This window comes from Diachasma alloeum, unplaced genomic scaffold (assembly GCF_001412515.2).
Source record: "Diachasma alloeum isolate Michigan unplaced genomic scaffold, Dall2.0 Dall_scaffold_00354, whole genome shotgun sequence".
NCBI classification, from domain to species: domain Eukaryota; kingdom Metazoa; phylum Arthropoda; class Insecta; order Hymenoptera; family Braconidae; genus Diachasma; species Diachasma alloeum.
In genome coordinates, this window is record NW_021680493.1 from 1,453,625 (window position 1) to 1,465,548 (window position 11,924).

The 11,924-nt window shown below is 39.6% G+C and overlaps 2 protein-coding genes across 3 annotated transcripts; one reads left to right on the forward strand and one right to left on the reverse strand.

Annotated features, from left to right (window-relative positions):
- The first annotated feature begins 462 nt into the window (after window positions 1–462).
- On the forward strand, window positions 463–9,491 carry LOC107041124. 2 transcript variants are annotated; one of them, XM_015261527.1, is made up of 9 exons: window positions 463–876; window positions 1,008–1,499; window positions 2,218–2,487; window positions 2,637–2,788; window positions 4,758–4,855; window positions 5,247–5,607; window positions 6,311–6,522; window positions 6,700–7,050; window positions 7,740–9,491. In XM_015261527.1, the coding sequence occupies exons 2-9, from the start codon at window positions 1,179–1,181 to the stop codon at window positions 9,146–9,148; spliced, it is 3,174 nt and encodes a 1,057-aa protein (XP_015117013.1). In that variant the 5' UTR covers window positions 463–876; window positions 1,008–1,178; the 3' UTR covers window positions 9,149–9,491. The 2 variants fall into 2 exon arrangements, with proteins under 2 accessions (XP_015117013.1, XP_015117012.1); XM_015261526.1 differs by having other exon boundaries at window positions 463–832.
- A 288-nt stretch (window positions 9,492–9,779) lies between these two features.
- Window positions 9,780–11,586, reverse strand: LOC107041051 (tRNA (adenine(58)-N(1))-methyltransferase non-catalytic subunit TRM6). Its single transcript, XM_015261410.1, has one exon. The coding sequence runs from the start codon at window positions 11,440–11,442 to the stop codon at window positions 10,078–10,080; it is 1,365 nt and encodes a 454-aa protein (XP_015116896.1). The 5' UTR covers window positions 11,443–11,586; the 3' UTR covers window positions 9,780–10,077.
- Window positions 11,587–11,924: the final 338 nt, after the last annotated feature.

Below are 11,924 nucleotides of genomic sequence, written 5' to 3' on the forward strand. Positions count from 1 at the left end.
TTTTGGGATGGAATTGTTTGGGATGAATTAACCGGATACCGTCCGATGGGGACGTCAGGTCTTATTAGGTGAAATGTCACGCAGCTACCCGACAAAAGAGGTTCAGCGGGGGCTGTGGGGAAATCATGGAAATTCTACATTCGATTTTCGGGGTCATTACAATAACTTCCTTCCTTCGGGTCGGCAGATAAAAACCTAACCGACATGAGGAGCCTTTGGTGTCACACTGGAAATTATAATTTTATCGAGCTGTTCTCATTTAAATTTGCGGGTATTTTCCCACGCTATCACCTCTTCCAAACCATCAGCATTACCAACATTAAATAACCCACAATACCTTCGCTCCCTGCCCATTTCACTGTCGGTAAAGAGAATAATCTGGCTTTAGAGCACTTTAGAGCTGCCTCAATTTTGTCTGGATGCCAAAAAGTGGCGCTGATATCTGTCCACCACCGTCAGAAGTGGCGTAAAGGCGCGGTGTTATGGCGTCGGGAGCCGATCAGTGAATCTAACGTCCAGTAACGACCTGAATAAATAAAACAGCATTGCCCTAATAACTCACTAGTTAACTTGACATCTCCCGACCATCGGAAAGCCAATTAAATTGACCGATAGCCACGTACAATCGACAAGTGTGACCCACCCATAACGCAACACAGACGTGTTTCTCATGAGGTGCAAACGTGTAGCGTGGACTTGAAACGATCTGGCCTTCGAACAAGTTCTAAATACCAATTACACAGTACTACTCAACAAAACTTTGTAGTTTACCACTTAAGGACAATCAGCACTGCTGCATCGTTAACTTTGGAGTCTCCAGGACGTTAGAAGGGTTAGTGGAGTGATATCGCATGCGTCCAAACTCCATAAACAATTGTAATAATTTATAAAAATGAGCAATCAATATTTCAGCCGTTTAACTGTCGTTTGTACAGTTAATCAAAAATTTTTCGTCGATTAAATTGATTATTCGGATGTTTTTGACTGATATTTCACCTCTTTTTTAGGTACATTGGGGCAGAATGGAATCACCAAGTGACTTTCACTCGGAAATCGCAACCTAACCTAAAGATGAGACTCTGACACTCATTGAAAAAGAGAATTTTACAATTTATCAATTGTAAAAATTGTTTGATATATTTTTTTTTAGCTGATTTTTTTTTGATAAATAAGGAACAATGTCGGCGAATGCACAGTTTGCAAGCCCACCACCGGTGATTAATCTGCCGAATATGTCGGTGCCACCTCCTACCACACCGAATTTATCAGCACCACCACCCAATTTAACGACCATCAATACCTCTGGAGGGTATCAGCATCGATTTAATAATCATAGGGAGGGACGGGGGTTCTTCAAGCCCTTCAGGCCTTATCATGCACCCAAAGTTATTTCTGGGGGGCAGGACGCATTGCAAGATGAATTCGATGGGAAGAGACTGAGGAAATCTGTTATGAGGAAGACTGTCGATTATAATTCGGCCATTATCAAGAGTTTGGAGGTATAATCAACAGTATTTTTGAATGATGACAACAATTCAATTGTTGAATTATTGTTTATTCAGGGGTATTGTGCACGCCGACAAAGAAAATGAACACAAAATTTTAAAATTCACCTCAAACATTGCTGAATCCACTGCATTTAGAGAAGAGACTCAATTTTTTTTAGCCCACAAAATTTTGCACAAATGATCGGCCATCAGATTTTTAATGCTTATCTATACTATGGTTATTTCAGTGACTAGCACTTTGCCCCTCATTAGATTATCCATAAAAAGATCTGTTAATGAATTCGTCTCCACCTCTTTGGAATGTCTCAATGGGAGTCTGGACTTTTCACAAGAAAAATATTTTATTGATTCAAGTACATTGTGAAGTAATTTTTTTTTATATCAGTTAATAACTCTGATGCGTGAAAATTAATTCCACGAAACAACGATGCAGGCAAGAGACGAGCTTGAATATTGGAAAACATTCGACAAGATCTTTTCTGTAGATTCTGAAATTTTGCACAGAAGAGGTGTCTCCTCATCGAGATAATTTAACAAAACGAGAAAAAAATGAAACCCCAAGATGTGCAGAATAAATTCTCATGAAATTTCCTCACGAATCAAACAGTTTCGGAGATTTTTACGAAACAAACTGAAATTGCGCTCATCTATTTCGCCTCGAGTAGTGAGTTGATCAATCGAAAAAATATTTTTTTGATGAAAATTGTAGAATCGAGTTTGGCAGAGAGACTACAGAGATCGACGTGCTCTCCAGCCAGATGTTATGTACTACCCCGACCTCCTCCCACCACCCAGCTACGTCGACAATCCAATAAATGCTGTTACAACTCGTTTCGTTAAAACAGCAACAAATAAAATGCGTTGTCCTATATTTTGCATGGCGTGGACACCAGAGGGTAGAAGATTAGTCACTGGTGCCTCCAGTGGTGAATTTACACTTTGGAATGGATTGACGTTCAATTTTGAAACGATTCTTCAGGTAAAACGACAGTAACAAAAGTAAAATAATGAATAAAAACTTCAGAAACACTTTAAAATCACGAAACAATTATTGCTTGAAACTGCTTAATAATTGAAACGTTTTACCATGTTTTTTTTTGTTTTGTTTCTGTTGAATAATTTGTTTAGGCTCATGACAGTCCAGTTAGAACGATGGTGTGGTCACACAACGAGAGCTGGATGGTCACTGGTGATCATGCTGGATACGTCAAGTACTGGCAGAGCAACATGAACAACGTAAAGATGTTTCAGGCCCACAAAGAAGCGATTAGAGGACTCAGGTATAACATCAACAACCACACTAGAAATTTTTGTCGGTTTTCTATTAAACTATTTATATTTTATACAAATTTCATCGTTATTATTCTTATGAGATATCTGATATTTTTTGTTCATGTCCTCTCTATTAATCGGTATCCACCTTGAACCTTTTTCTGATGAGAAATGAAGAATAAATTGTTGAACAATCCCTGATATCCCATGAAGGAAGAAATAAACATGAGAAAAAAAAATTCTTCTGAGCTCGGGAGATGAATCCAGAGCTGGTGGATTTACAGATTATTTTGGAAGTGTCTAGGGGAGGAAGGGGTTTACGGAAATTTGGCTGAAGATTTTTCTGCTAAAATTTTGCCTCCCAATTCACTGGTTCCCAAGATATTTACCAAATAATCTCAACAAAGTTGATTTCCTCGCCGATTTTTCGCGACTTTTGATGCTCCATTTTTTCATTAAAAAAATGATTAACATTCCTATCAATAATTTATCTATCCATTAACAATTTTCCTCGTCAACGAATCCCCTATTTTTTTTTAAATTTAATCATTCATTCACCATTTTTCAACTTCGTGAGATTTTTATAATGCGCCAAAACTATTGGGAAAATGTATCTGTTAATAAATTAAAATAAAATGAGGAAAATATATATATAATTTTATATATATATTGCTGATATATGGAGCCACCCAATATTCGAGTATTTCCTACTTTTGAAATGCATCAATAAAGAATACTATTATCCTGCCTCCTTGTTACAACATTTTCCAATACAAATAAAATTGAATATACAATTTACTAAACATGAAATGCAATTTTTTTCCAATAATAAAGGTCAATGTTTTTTTTAAATGATTGCGAGAATGAAAAAAAAATAATATAAAATTGAAACATGACTCGGGTATTCGTTTTCACGGGATCGTGGGGGGGTAATTGGCATGAATGTGTGTGAGTGCAAGCAATTATCGAAGAATACAGGCGATTGAATGAATTTTCAAGACACTCAATGTACGTTTGTTTTTTCTCGTCCGCTGTTTGTTGTAATAAACATTGAAAATTTATTAAATTTCACTGAGTTAAGAAAAAATATCACTTGAGAACATTGTCCTATGGTCATGTGGCATCGAATTGAGCACAAAAATAAACTCGAAGCATTCTAAAAACTTTCAAAACTTTCATTTCATTTCTTTCTATTTTTCAAAACCTTTTTTTTTTATGAAAATGACAAATTTTCATTTGACTTTTTTATGATCAAAATTTTTTTACAATTTTCGAATGCCAGATATGACTGTCGGCAATGAATTATTGTTCGCCCGTAGCTGCTCCCTCATATTTAAAAAGAAAACTTCATAAATTTTATCGGTACGTGAAAATTCTGGTGAAGTGGTGAAGGGTGATGATGCTGGTAAATTTTCCATTTTTGTCAATTGTGAATTCATCTCTGAACTGGTGACCAAGAGGCCTTTTTTTTGGCAGAAAGCAATTTCCTTCAAAAACATCAGTTTATGATTTCTCCAGTTTGCACTCATTACTGAGATGATTCAGCAATCAACAAAAAAGCTGTATGAAATCGAGAAGTTATCAACTCATTGTATTCCTCCCGACAATGAATGACTTTAGGACAGAAGTCGAGAGAACTCTTTCTTACTCGATTAAATTCCCAGTGAGGAAATATCTCTCATCACTTCCTCCTCAACTCTCTCATTGATAACAGACCATGACCGAGATAATTTCATACTTAACATAATTCCAACAATCGACAAGTCTCGTTAATTTTCACCTCTTCACTACTGAATCAGTTGAATTCTCAATTAAAAATTCACTGTTAAAATCACACACAAGCTCTCAATTTCTTCTGTAATGCATTCAACGAATTAATTACGTAAACATGACGTGACAGTAACTAAAATATCGAAAACAAAAAATATCTTACGTTAACGTGAGAGCGGTAATTATTATATTTTTTTCGACCGGTAGTTTCAGTCCAACGGATCACAAATTGGCGACGTGCAGTGATGATGGAACCGTAAGAATTTGGGACTTTCTACGGTGTCACGAGGAAAGAATTCTCAGGGGTATAAAATTTTTATTTACCTTGTTGTCTGGTTATAAGAGAGGTATCAAAATTTTCATGGTAACTTTTATGGCTCTCAGTGTTCTGCACAAGAATGATTTTCCCAAAAATTTGATATCTCTTTTCAACTGTAAGATATTGAAGAAAGAAAATGAATTGAAGTTGATCAATTCATAAAATTGATCAATTGACATGATTAATCAATGAATTATAATGTAATCAGTATCAATGATCAATCCCAAATTATTGTGCACTATCAATTAATATTATTGATTATGAATCATTAAAGCATCGAGTTAATCATTTTGTGGTGTTTATTCATGATTATTCAACTACTAGTCTCGATTGTAGGTGACTGAGATGACGAAAAATTATGTAAAAATTGCCTTTAGGTCACGGAGCAGATGTGAAATGTGTGCACTGGCACCCGCAGAAGAGTCTAGTCATCTCGGGAAGTAAAGACAATCAGCAGCCGGTGAAGCTGTGGGATCCAAAGACTGGACAGTCTCTGGCTACTTTGCATGCTCACAAGAGCACAGTTATGGACGTTAAATGGAACGAGAATGGTAACTGGTTGGTCACAGCCTCCAGGGATCATCTGCTCAAGCTTTTCGATCTGCGGAATTTGAGTCAAGAGGTGCAGACATTCAGGGGACATAAGAAGGAGGCATCCAGTGTTGCTTGGCATCCCAGCCATGAGGGGCTCTTCTGCAGTGGTGGAAGCGATGGAGCTATATTATTTTGGCATGTTGGGTAAGGAGATAATGTAAAGCACTCGGAACGGATGCAAGTACATTTTTTAAAAATAATAATTGTCTATTTATCTCGCGAATGAGTGATTTTACAAAAAAAATCGAAAAGCGTTCGCAGAAAATCAACTGTTTTTTGTTTCCAGAGTTAATGGTACTGGGAGAAAAAAATATATTATTTGAGTTCAGACAAGAAATCCCGAAAAAATATTTTTTGCAAGAATCACAGGGTTCTCAGATTAAAAACATTTGAAAGGAATAAAAACGGAAAAATTACTAGTTCAAAAACGAAAATGTCCTTGAAGAATGCAAAAGTTGCAAATTCGAGAGCCAAGATTTTTTTAATGGAGATAATGTGCCTCAATTTAACTACAATTGCACTAGAATCTAGTAAAAATTATTGAGAATCAGCATTTTTTCCTCTTTTTAAGAGAAGTTTTTCTTAAAATGAAAATTTCACTGATTTGTGGGATTTTTTCTCCATTGGATTTCAGTAGCGCACAGTTATTCTCAATTTTTTTTATGTTTACTGTTCAAATAAGAAACGGTTTCGATGATTTCTTCTAATATCTTACCGATTGTCCAGATAATTTAAGGTTCAGTAAGGTTTTGTCAAGTGTTTTTACATTAAATTCAAATACATTGAATTCAAATGAATGAATATAGTTAATCCGAAAGATAATTAGAAATATTTCGTATGTTTTCAGAGCTGACAAGGAAGTGGGGGCTATCGAACAGGCTCACGATAGCATCGTATGGACACTAGCATGGCATCCACTGGGTCACATTCTCTGTTCAGGAAGTAATGATCACACGTCCAAGTTCTGGACGAGAAACAGACCTGGGGACTTGATGAGGGATAAATATAATCTCAACACTTTGCCGGCTGGTGCTTGCGGAATCGATGATCACGAAATAGGTAATTAACCCTGAATCAAATCGAATAAAAAACGACAAAGTTCTCAAACAAGTCTTAGTTGTGCCAAGAAAATAGTTTTTTGAAAATCCCATACGTAATCGCATTATGAATATTTCTCTTTCAACGACTTATCGTCGTTTGCTTCATCGTTTAATACTTGTAATCGTTAACTTTCAGCTGATGAAGCAGCAGTGATACCGGGAATGGGCCCAGAAGACAAAATAAACACAGATATTGAACTGGAGGAGGAGAATAATGCGGCAGGAATCACAGGAATTCCTGGTTTAGACCTAGATCATGCCGTCGACGAGAGCAAGAAACTGGCGAGCAAGAAAGTCCCATATTCCAAGCCAATTCCAAGAAATTTCCAAGCCCAGTGGAACGAAATGGAGGCTGAGGATCCAGAGCAAGTCGAGGCACTGAATGCCATCGTCAATCAACTCATTGAGACGACCCCAGGCGCTGTGCCTCTCAATGAAGTCACCCCAAATGCTATTATTTTGTACGGAAAAATGGTCCCTGTTGAACGTAAGGATTTTTTCATTCTACCAATTCCTCCAAAAGATTTTTGTCAATTTTAATTTAACATAAAGATCACTCAAGCAATCTCATCTGTCACAATTTTTGTTTTAACAATTTAACAAAATTTCGCACAGTATTTTTTTTAATTCGAAACATTTCACACTTTATTCTGCGTTTGTGGAACAACTGCATTTTTCCATGAGACTCTACATTAAGGATATCCAAGTACTTCGTCTATTTATTCTCATTTTTTCTCGGATTCCAAGAGACATATTGACATTTGGAAAAGACATTGAGAAAGTCAATGGAATTGTCTCTGCAGTAAACTATTTCATTGATCTATTTCAATAAACTATTTCAATGATCCTTCTATCGAATGGCAGAAGTTAAATTTCGCTTTGTTGAATAATTTGTTTCCTATAAATAAATTTTTCATATTCGAAGATCTCGGCAGCCAATCATCGGCAAATATTGAAATTGTTGTCAAAAATGCGGAAATTCTCTAGGAGTTTATTCCAAAGTTCAACCCAGCCAATGCATTTCATTTCAATTATTTTCGTTCGACTGTTTTCAAATTATCGTTCATTGAATAACAGAGTTGACGCGCCATACGTGAGGGGTTAAACCCCATAACCCCCTCCCTGCGAAAGTTAAATCACATTCCCGTCACCTAATCCTCACGTCTATCCTTCCAGCGGGTTCCAAGCTAGCAGACGCCATTCTCAGAGGAAACGACGCCATCAACAAGCTGGTAACAGCTGGTGAAATAGAAGAGCTAAAAGACGTCGCACTAACCGTCCCAGAGCCCATCGAGGATCCCGAGGACTTCCTCCAGGACGACGGTGACATTGACTACTCCAAGGTCCCAGACATTGACCTCCCGCCACCGCTCCCCTCCTCAAAATTCGCCCAGAATCCGGAGCTCCTCAAGGCACTGAACCGCGGTGGTAAACGAAAGTTCGATCAATTGATCGGTTGGTCAGAGAGCAACGACAAAAACTCCCGCCTCCACCAGCCAGTCTTCGGGGGCTCGACACTGGAGGACTCCTGCAACAGCGACACAGATCTCCGCCACATGATGCACTTAACAGGTGTCGACATGGCGGCCTACCTGGCGCAAGACGAAGACCTCAGAAGATTGAACAGCCTCGACAGAATGAACAACATCGGCAACATGAACATCAACAGCATAAACAGGGACGAGGATCTGCGCTTCGGTGGTGGCTCAAGTGGGCCCGGAAGGCCTGACTTCGACGGACGTAATTCCTTCGGGGACCGGGACTTCCGGCCCAACGTCCCACCCCCCAACTTCAAACCCTCCAATCTGGATGGAGACAGCTACGGAGACAGTGACAACAGGCCCCGGCCTTGGGACGACGACAATGACAACCGAAACTTCGACAAACGAGACATGATCTCTTCAGCCCTGGGAAATCCACAGCTGGGCTCGTTATCCCTGCAAATGGGGGGCCTATCGTCCGGTGTCAATCATCTCAACGCCAATCACCACAATATGCAGAATATTTCACCCAATATGCCACCGACAATGGGCCTTGCTGGCAATATGGGACTGAATTCTTCTCTCCAAAGTAAAAGTAATAATCTTATGGGCAGTGGTATGGCCGATGGTCTGCCCCCTCACATGATGCATATGCCCCCCAACTTTGGGCCCAATGGGCCCAACGGACCCAATGGATCGCAATTACCACCGAATTTCAATCCCAATTTACGACCACCAAATGGCAATTTCCCTGGGAATCATCAGTTCAGGCCCATGGGGCCCTTTGCACACAATAATTTTGGAAACTTTCAGGGCCCACCTGGTTTCAGATGTCCCAATCCCAATAATCCTCCCCCCAATTTTGAGAGGGGTGGCTTCGGACCCAATTTCAGGGGACAGATGGGCGGCAGTGGTGGGGGCAGTGGTGGATTCAATTCGGGATTTAATAATAAAAATTTTGGAGGGGGCAACAACGGCGGGGGGAAGAGTGGGGGCAGGGGAATGGGGAGGAGTAATGACAATAACAGGAGTAGTTACGGTGGGAGAGGGAGGGGAAGGGACGGCGAAGGGTCCAGGGGGTCCAGGGGGAGGGATAACTATTGATCATGATTGGGGAATTTTCAATTGATCAGTGAAGAGTGGAAAGTGGTGATCGATGGCTTTTTCCGTTCATTTGAGGACTAGGAACAAATGAAAAAGAAAATGAATTGAATTGGACGGGCTTCTCTGCGTTTAAGAGGAAAATAAATTGTAATATAAATTGTAAGATTACAGTCGATTTATGAGTTTGATTGTTTAATTTTAAGTGAGAATCAATAAGTTTTCACGCAGATGCCTTGGAAATTAGGGGAGTTCCGAGGATGTTTTGTGAGTGTGCACTGAGGGATGAGTGAAAATTCAATCGATTAAGATGTTTACTTAATAAAATCGAAAGTATATCGAGAAATTATTGATTATTCTGAAGGTTGAAATTCAAATTTTCAACTGATTTTTTTTTTTTTCATCATTGGCTGTTATTTTGATGTCGACTGCAGTTTCCCAGTTTTATTTTCTTCAATTGCAGACATGGGAGTATGAAAAAAAAATTAATTGTGTGACTATGTCAGGAATTTTTTTCAGAAGGAGAATTGTGAAAAAAATATTGCTTGACATTTCTTCCCTCAATTAGTATTACTGTCATGTTCACTATATAATTTCTTTTCAGGTTGAGAGAATGAATGGTCTACAGTAGTGATTCAATGTCGAGTTCAATATTTATTTTCTCCATTTTAGATAAGTATGAAAATATTCAAAAAAAATATTTTCATGTGCTTAATTGATCAACAGGTGAGTCAAATAGGACGTCCAATTTCATTAATAATGTCATTAAGAGTAACAATGGGTTTTAGCTCAGAATTTGAAATGAAAAAAAAAAATTCTCAAATCAAGGAAAAAATTCAAAATAATCAATTTCACCGAAAACACTGCAGTATCTTAAAAAAAAATACAATGATTGAGACATACTAATGTCCATACAAAATTTCCCCACCCAATCACTCAACTAAAAATCCGGTCAGTAAATAACCCCCTAAATCATTCATCATGATTTCAGGATGTGTCCTATTCGGTAGTACCTGGTAGCCCCTACAAAAATTACTAAAAAGTCTCAAATTAACAATATCCTTTCTCTGTTTGAGTGCAACATACGTCTCCTGGAGGGGCTCCCTGTGACAATGATAAATGACAAAAGGTCTCGATGTACCGAGAAAAGTGAGGAGGCTATTGATAATACTGGATGGGTGTTCCTTAGTCACAACGACAAGACCATCGGCATTACTCTTTGTAAAACATTTAACAGCATTTCTCGTTTGATTCAGCCACTTTGGCTCTTTGAAGCTGTCCGGAACATGGCAAATTCCATTGTGCATTGTCTCCAGCCCCTCCATCCTCTCCCTTTCCTTATCTCCTTCCCCTTCAACACCATTCTCCACCACTTCATCATCCAGCTTCACCTTCTTAGCAGGTGCAATGCCCTCCGCATCTTGCATCTCCTTCATCCTCTTCCAGTCACAATGCTTCGCCACCAGCTCCTTCATAATCTGTCCCTCACCCTGATGATAAATCCTCAAAAAATTCTGGACATTCGCAATTATCATCCTCTTCACCTGCTCCTCCGGAAAGTTCATGGCCTGAACCAGCGTCAAATGCGCCTGATTGCCAGGATGCAGATACGCCATAACACCACTGGTGTCTGCTCCAATCCTGCTAAGCAATGCAGCAGCACACAGTCCAGATGTTCCACTGTCGTACAGCAAGAACTTCCCCTCAGACCTGACATCCGAATATGACAGAATCTGTGAGAGAGTATCCATTCGCAAGAAATTGATCTTCGAGCAGTCCTGTCGAAAGTAAATCTCCTGGATCATGGAGATCGAGGGCTTTCTGATTGTCAAATATCTGAAGTACTTTTTCTCCTTCTTTTTAATGTATTTCTCCTGGGAAAATTCCGTTTTCGTGGTGAAGGAGCTGCTATTTGAGATTAAGGTGGTGACGATTTCTTTACTGGACTTACCAGCTTCCCGCAGGTCCTCTATTTCCTCCTTGGAGAGCTTCTGGGAAGTACCGTCGTCGGTTATTGATCTGTTGTCGGTCCCGCTGGACAGGCCCTGGCGAATGTCCTCCATCGTCTCAGCTCGGAGTGTTACCTCCAGGGAGACGTGTTTTTTCGATGTTTTCGAGGGCAACATCTTGAAGGTTGTCCAGTAGGGCTTGTTCAGGAGATGCTCCATTTCTACTTGCTCTTTTCCTAGGGTGAAGGTACCCTTTTCGGTTATTTTGCAGAGCTTTCGGAAATTCTGCTTCTCGATTATCACGTAGCTGCCTGGTTGCACTGTCTCCTCGGCGATTTGGTGACCCATTTCGTTGGGCTATAGGGAGTTCGGTTTGAGGGGTGCTTGGGTTACTTGGAGAGAGGTCAACTGGGATGTTTGGTTTGGAGTGTTTTGACGCGTATTCGGAGGTTAGGGGAGACGACACGTGGTAACGTCTGGCGCGACTGGAGCCCCTCGATTGGCCGCGATAGACTAAAGTAGAGGCTCAGATCTCGGGGTTCAGGCGACAACAAGACACAAATAGTATCACCCTAAAGGAGGGATGGCGCCACGGTCGAATCTGACGGCTGAGCGAGCTACCTATGCCGGTAACTCGCCAGTATAGGGCTTCCCGCTGTCACAGGGATAGTTGCGGAGGGGAATTTATGCCCTCCTCGTCTTCAACAAATTCTTAATATTTTTCAGATAATTACAAATTAATTTAATTTATTTTGTATAGAGTGTAGGAAGTGGAAACACACAATTCTGAGCCGTCCATCTATCTATAGGGAACCCAAATTTCCTCAGGA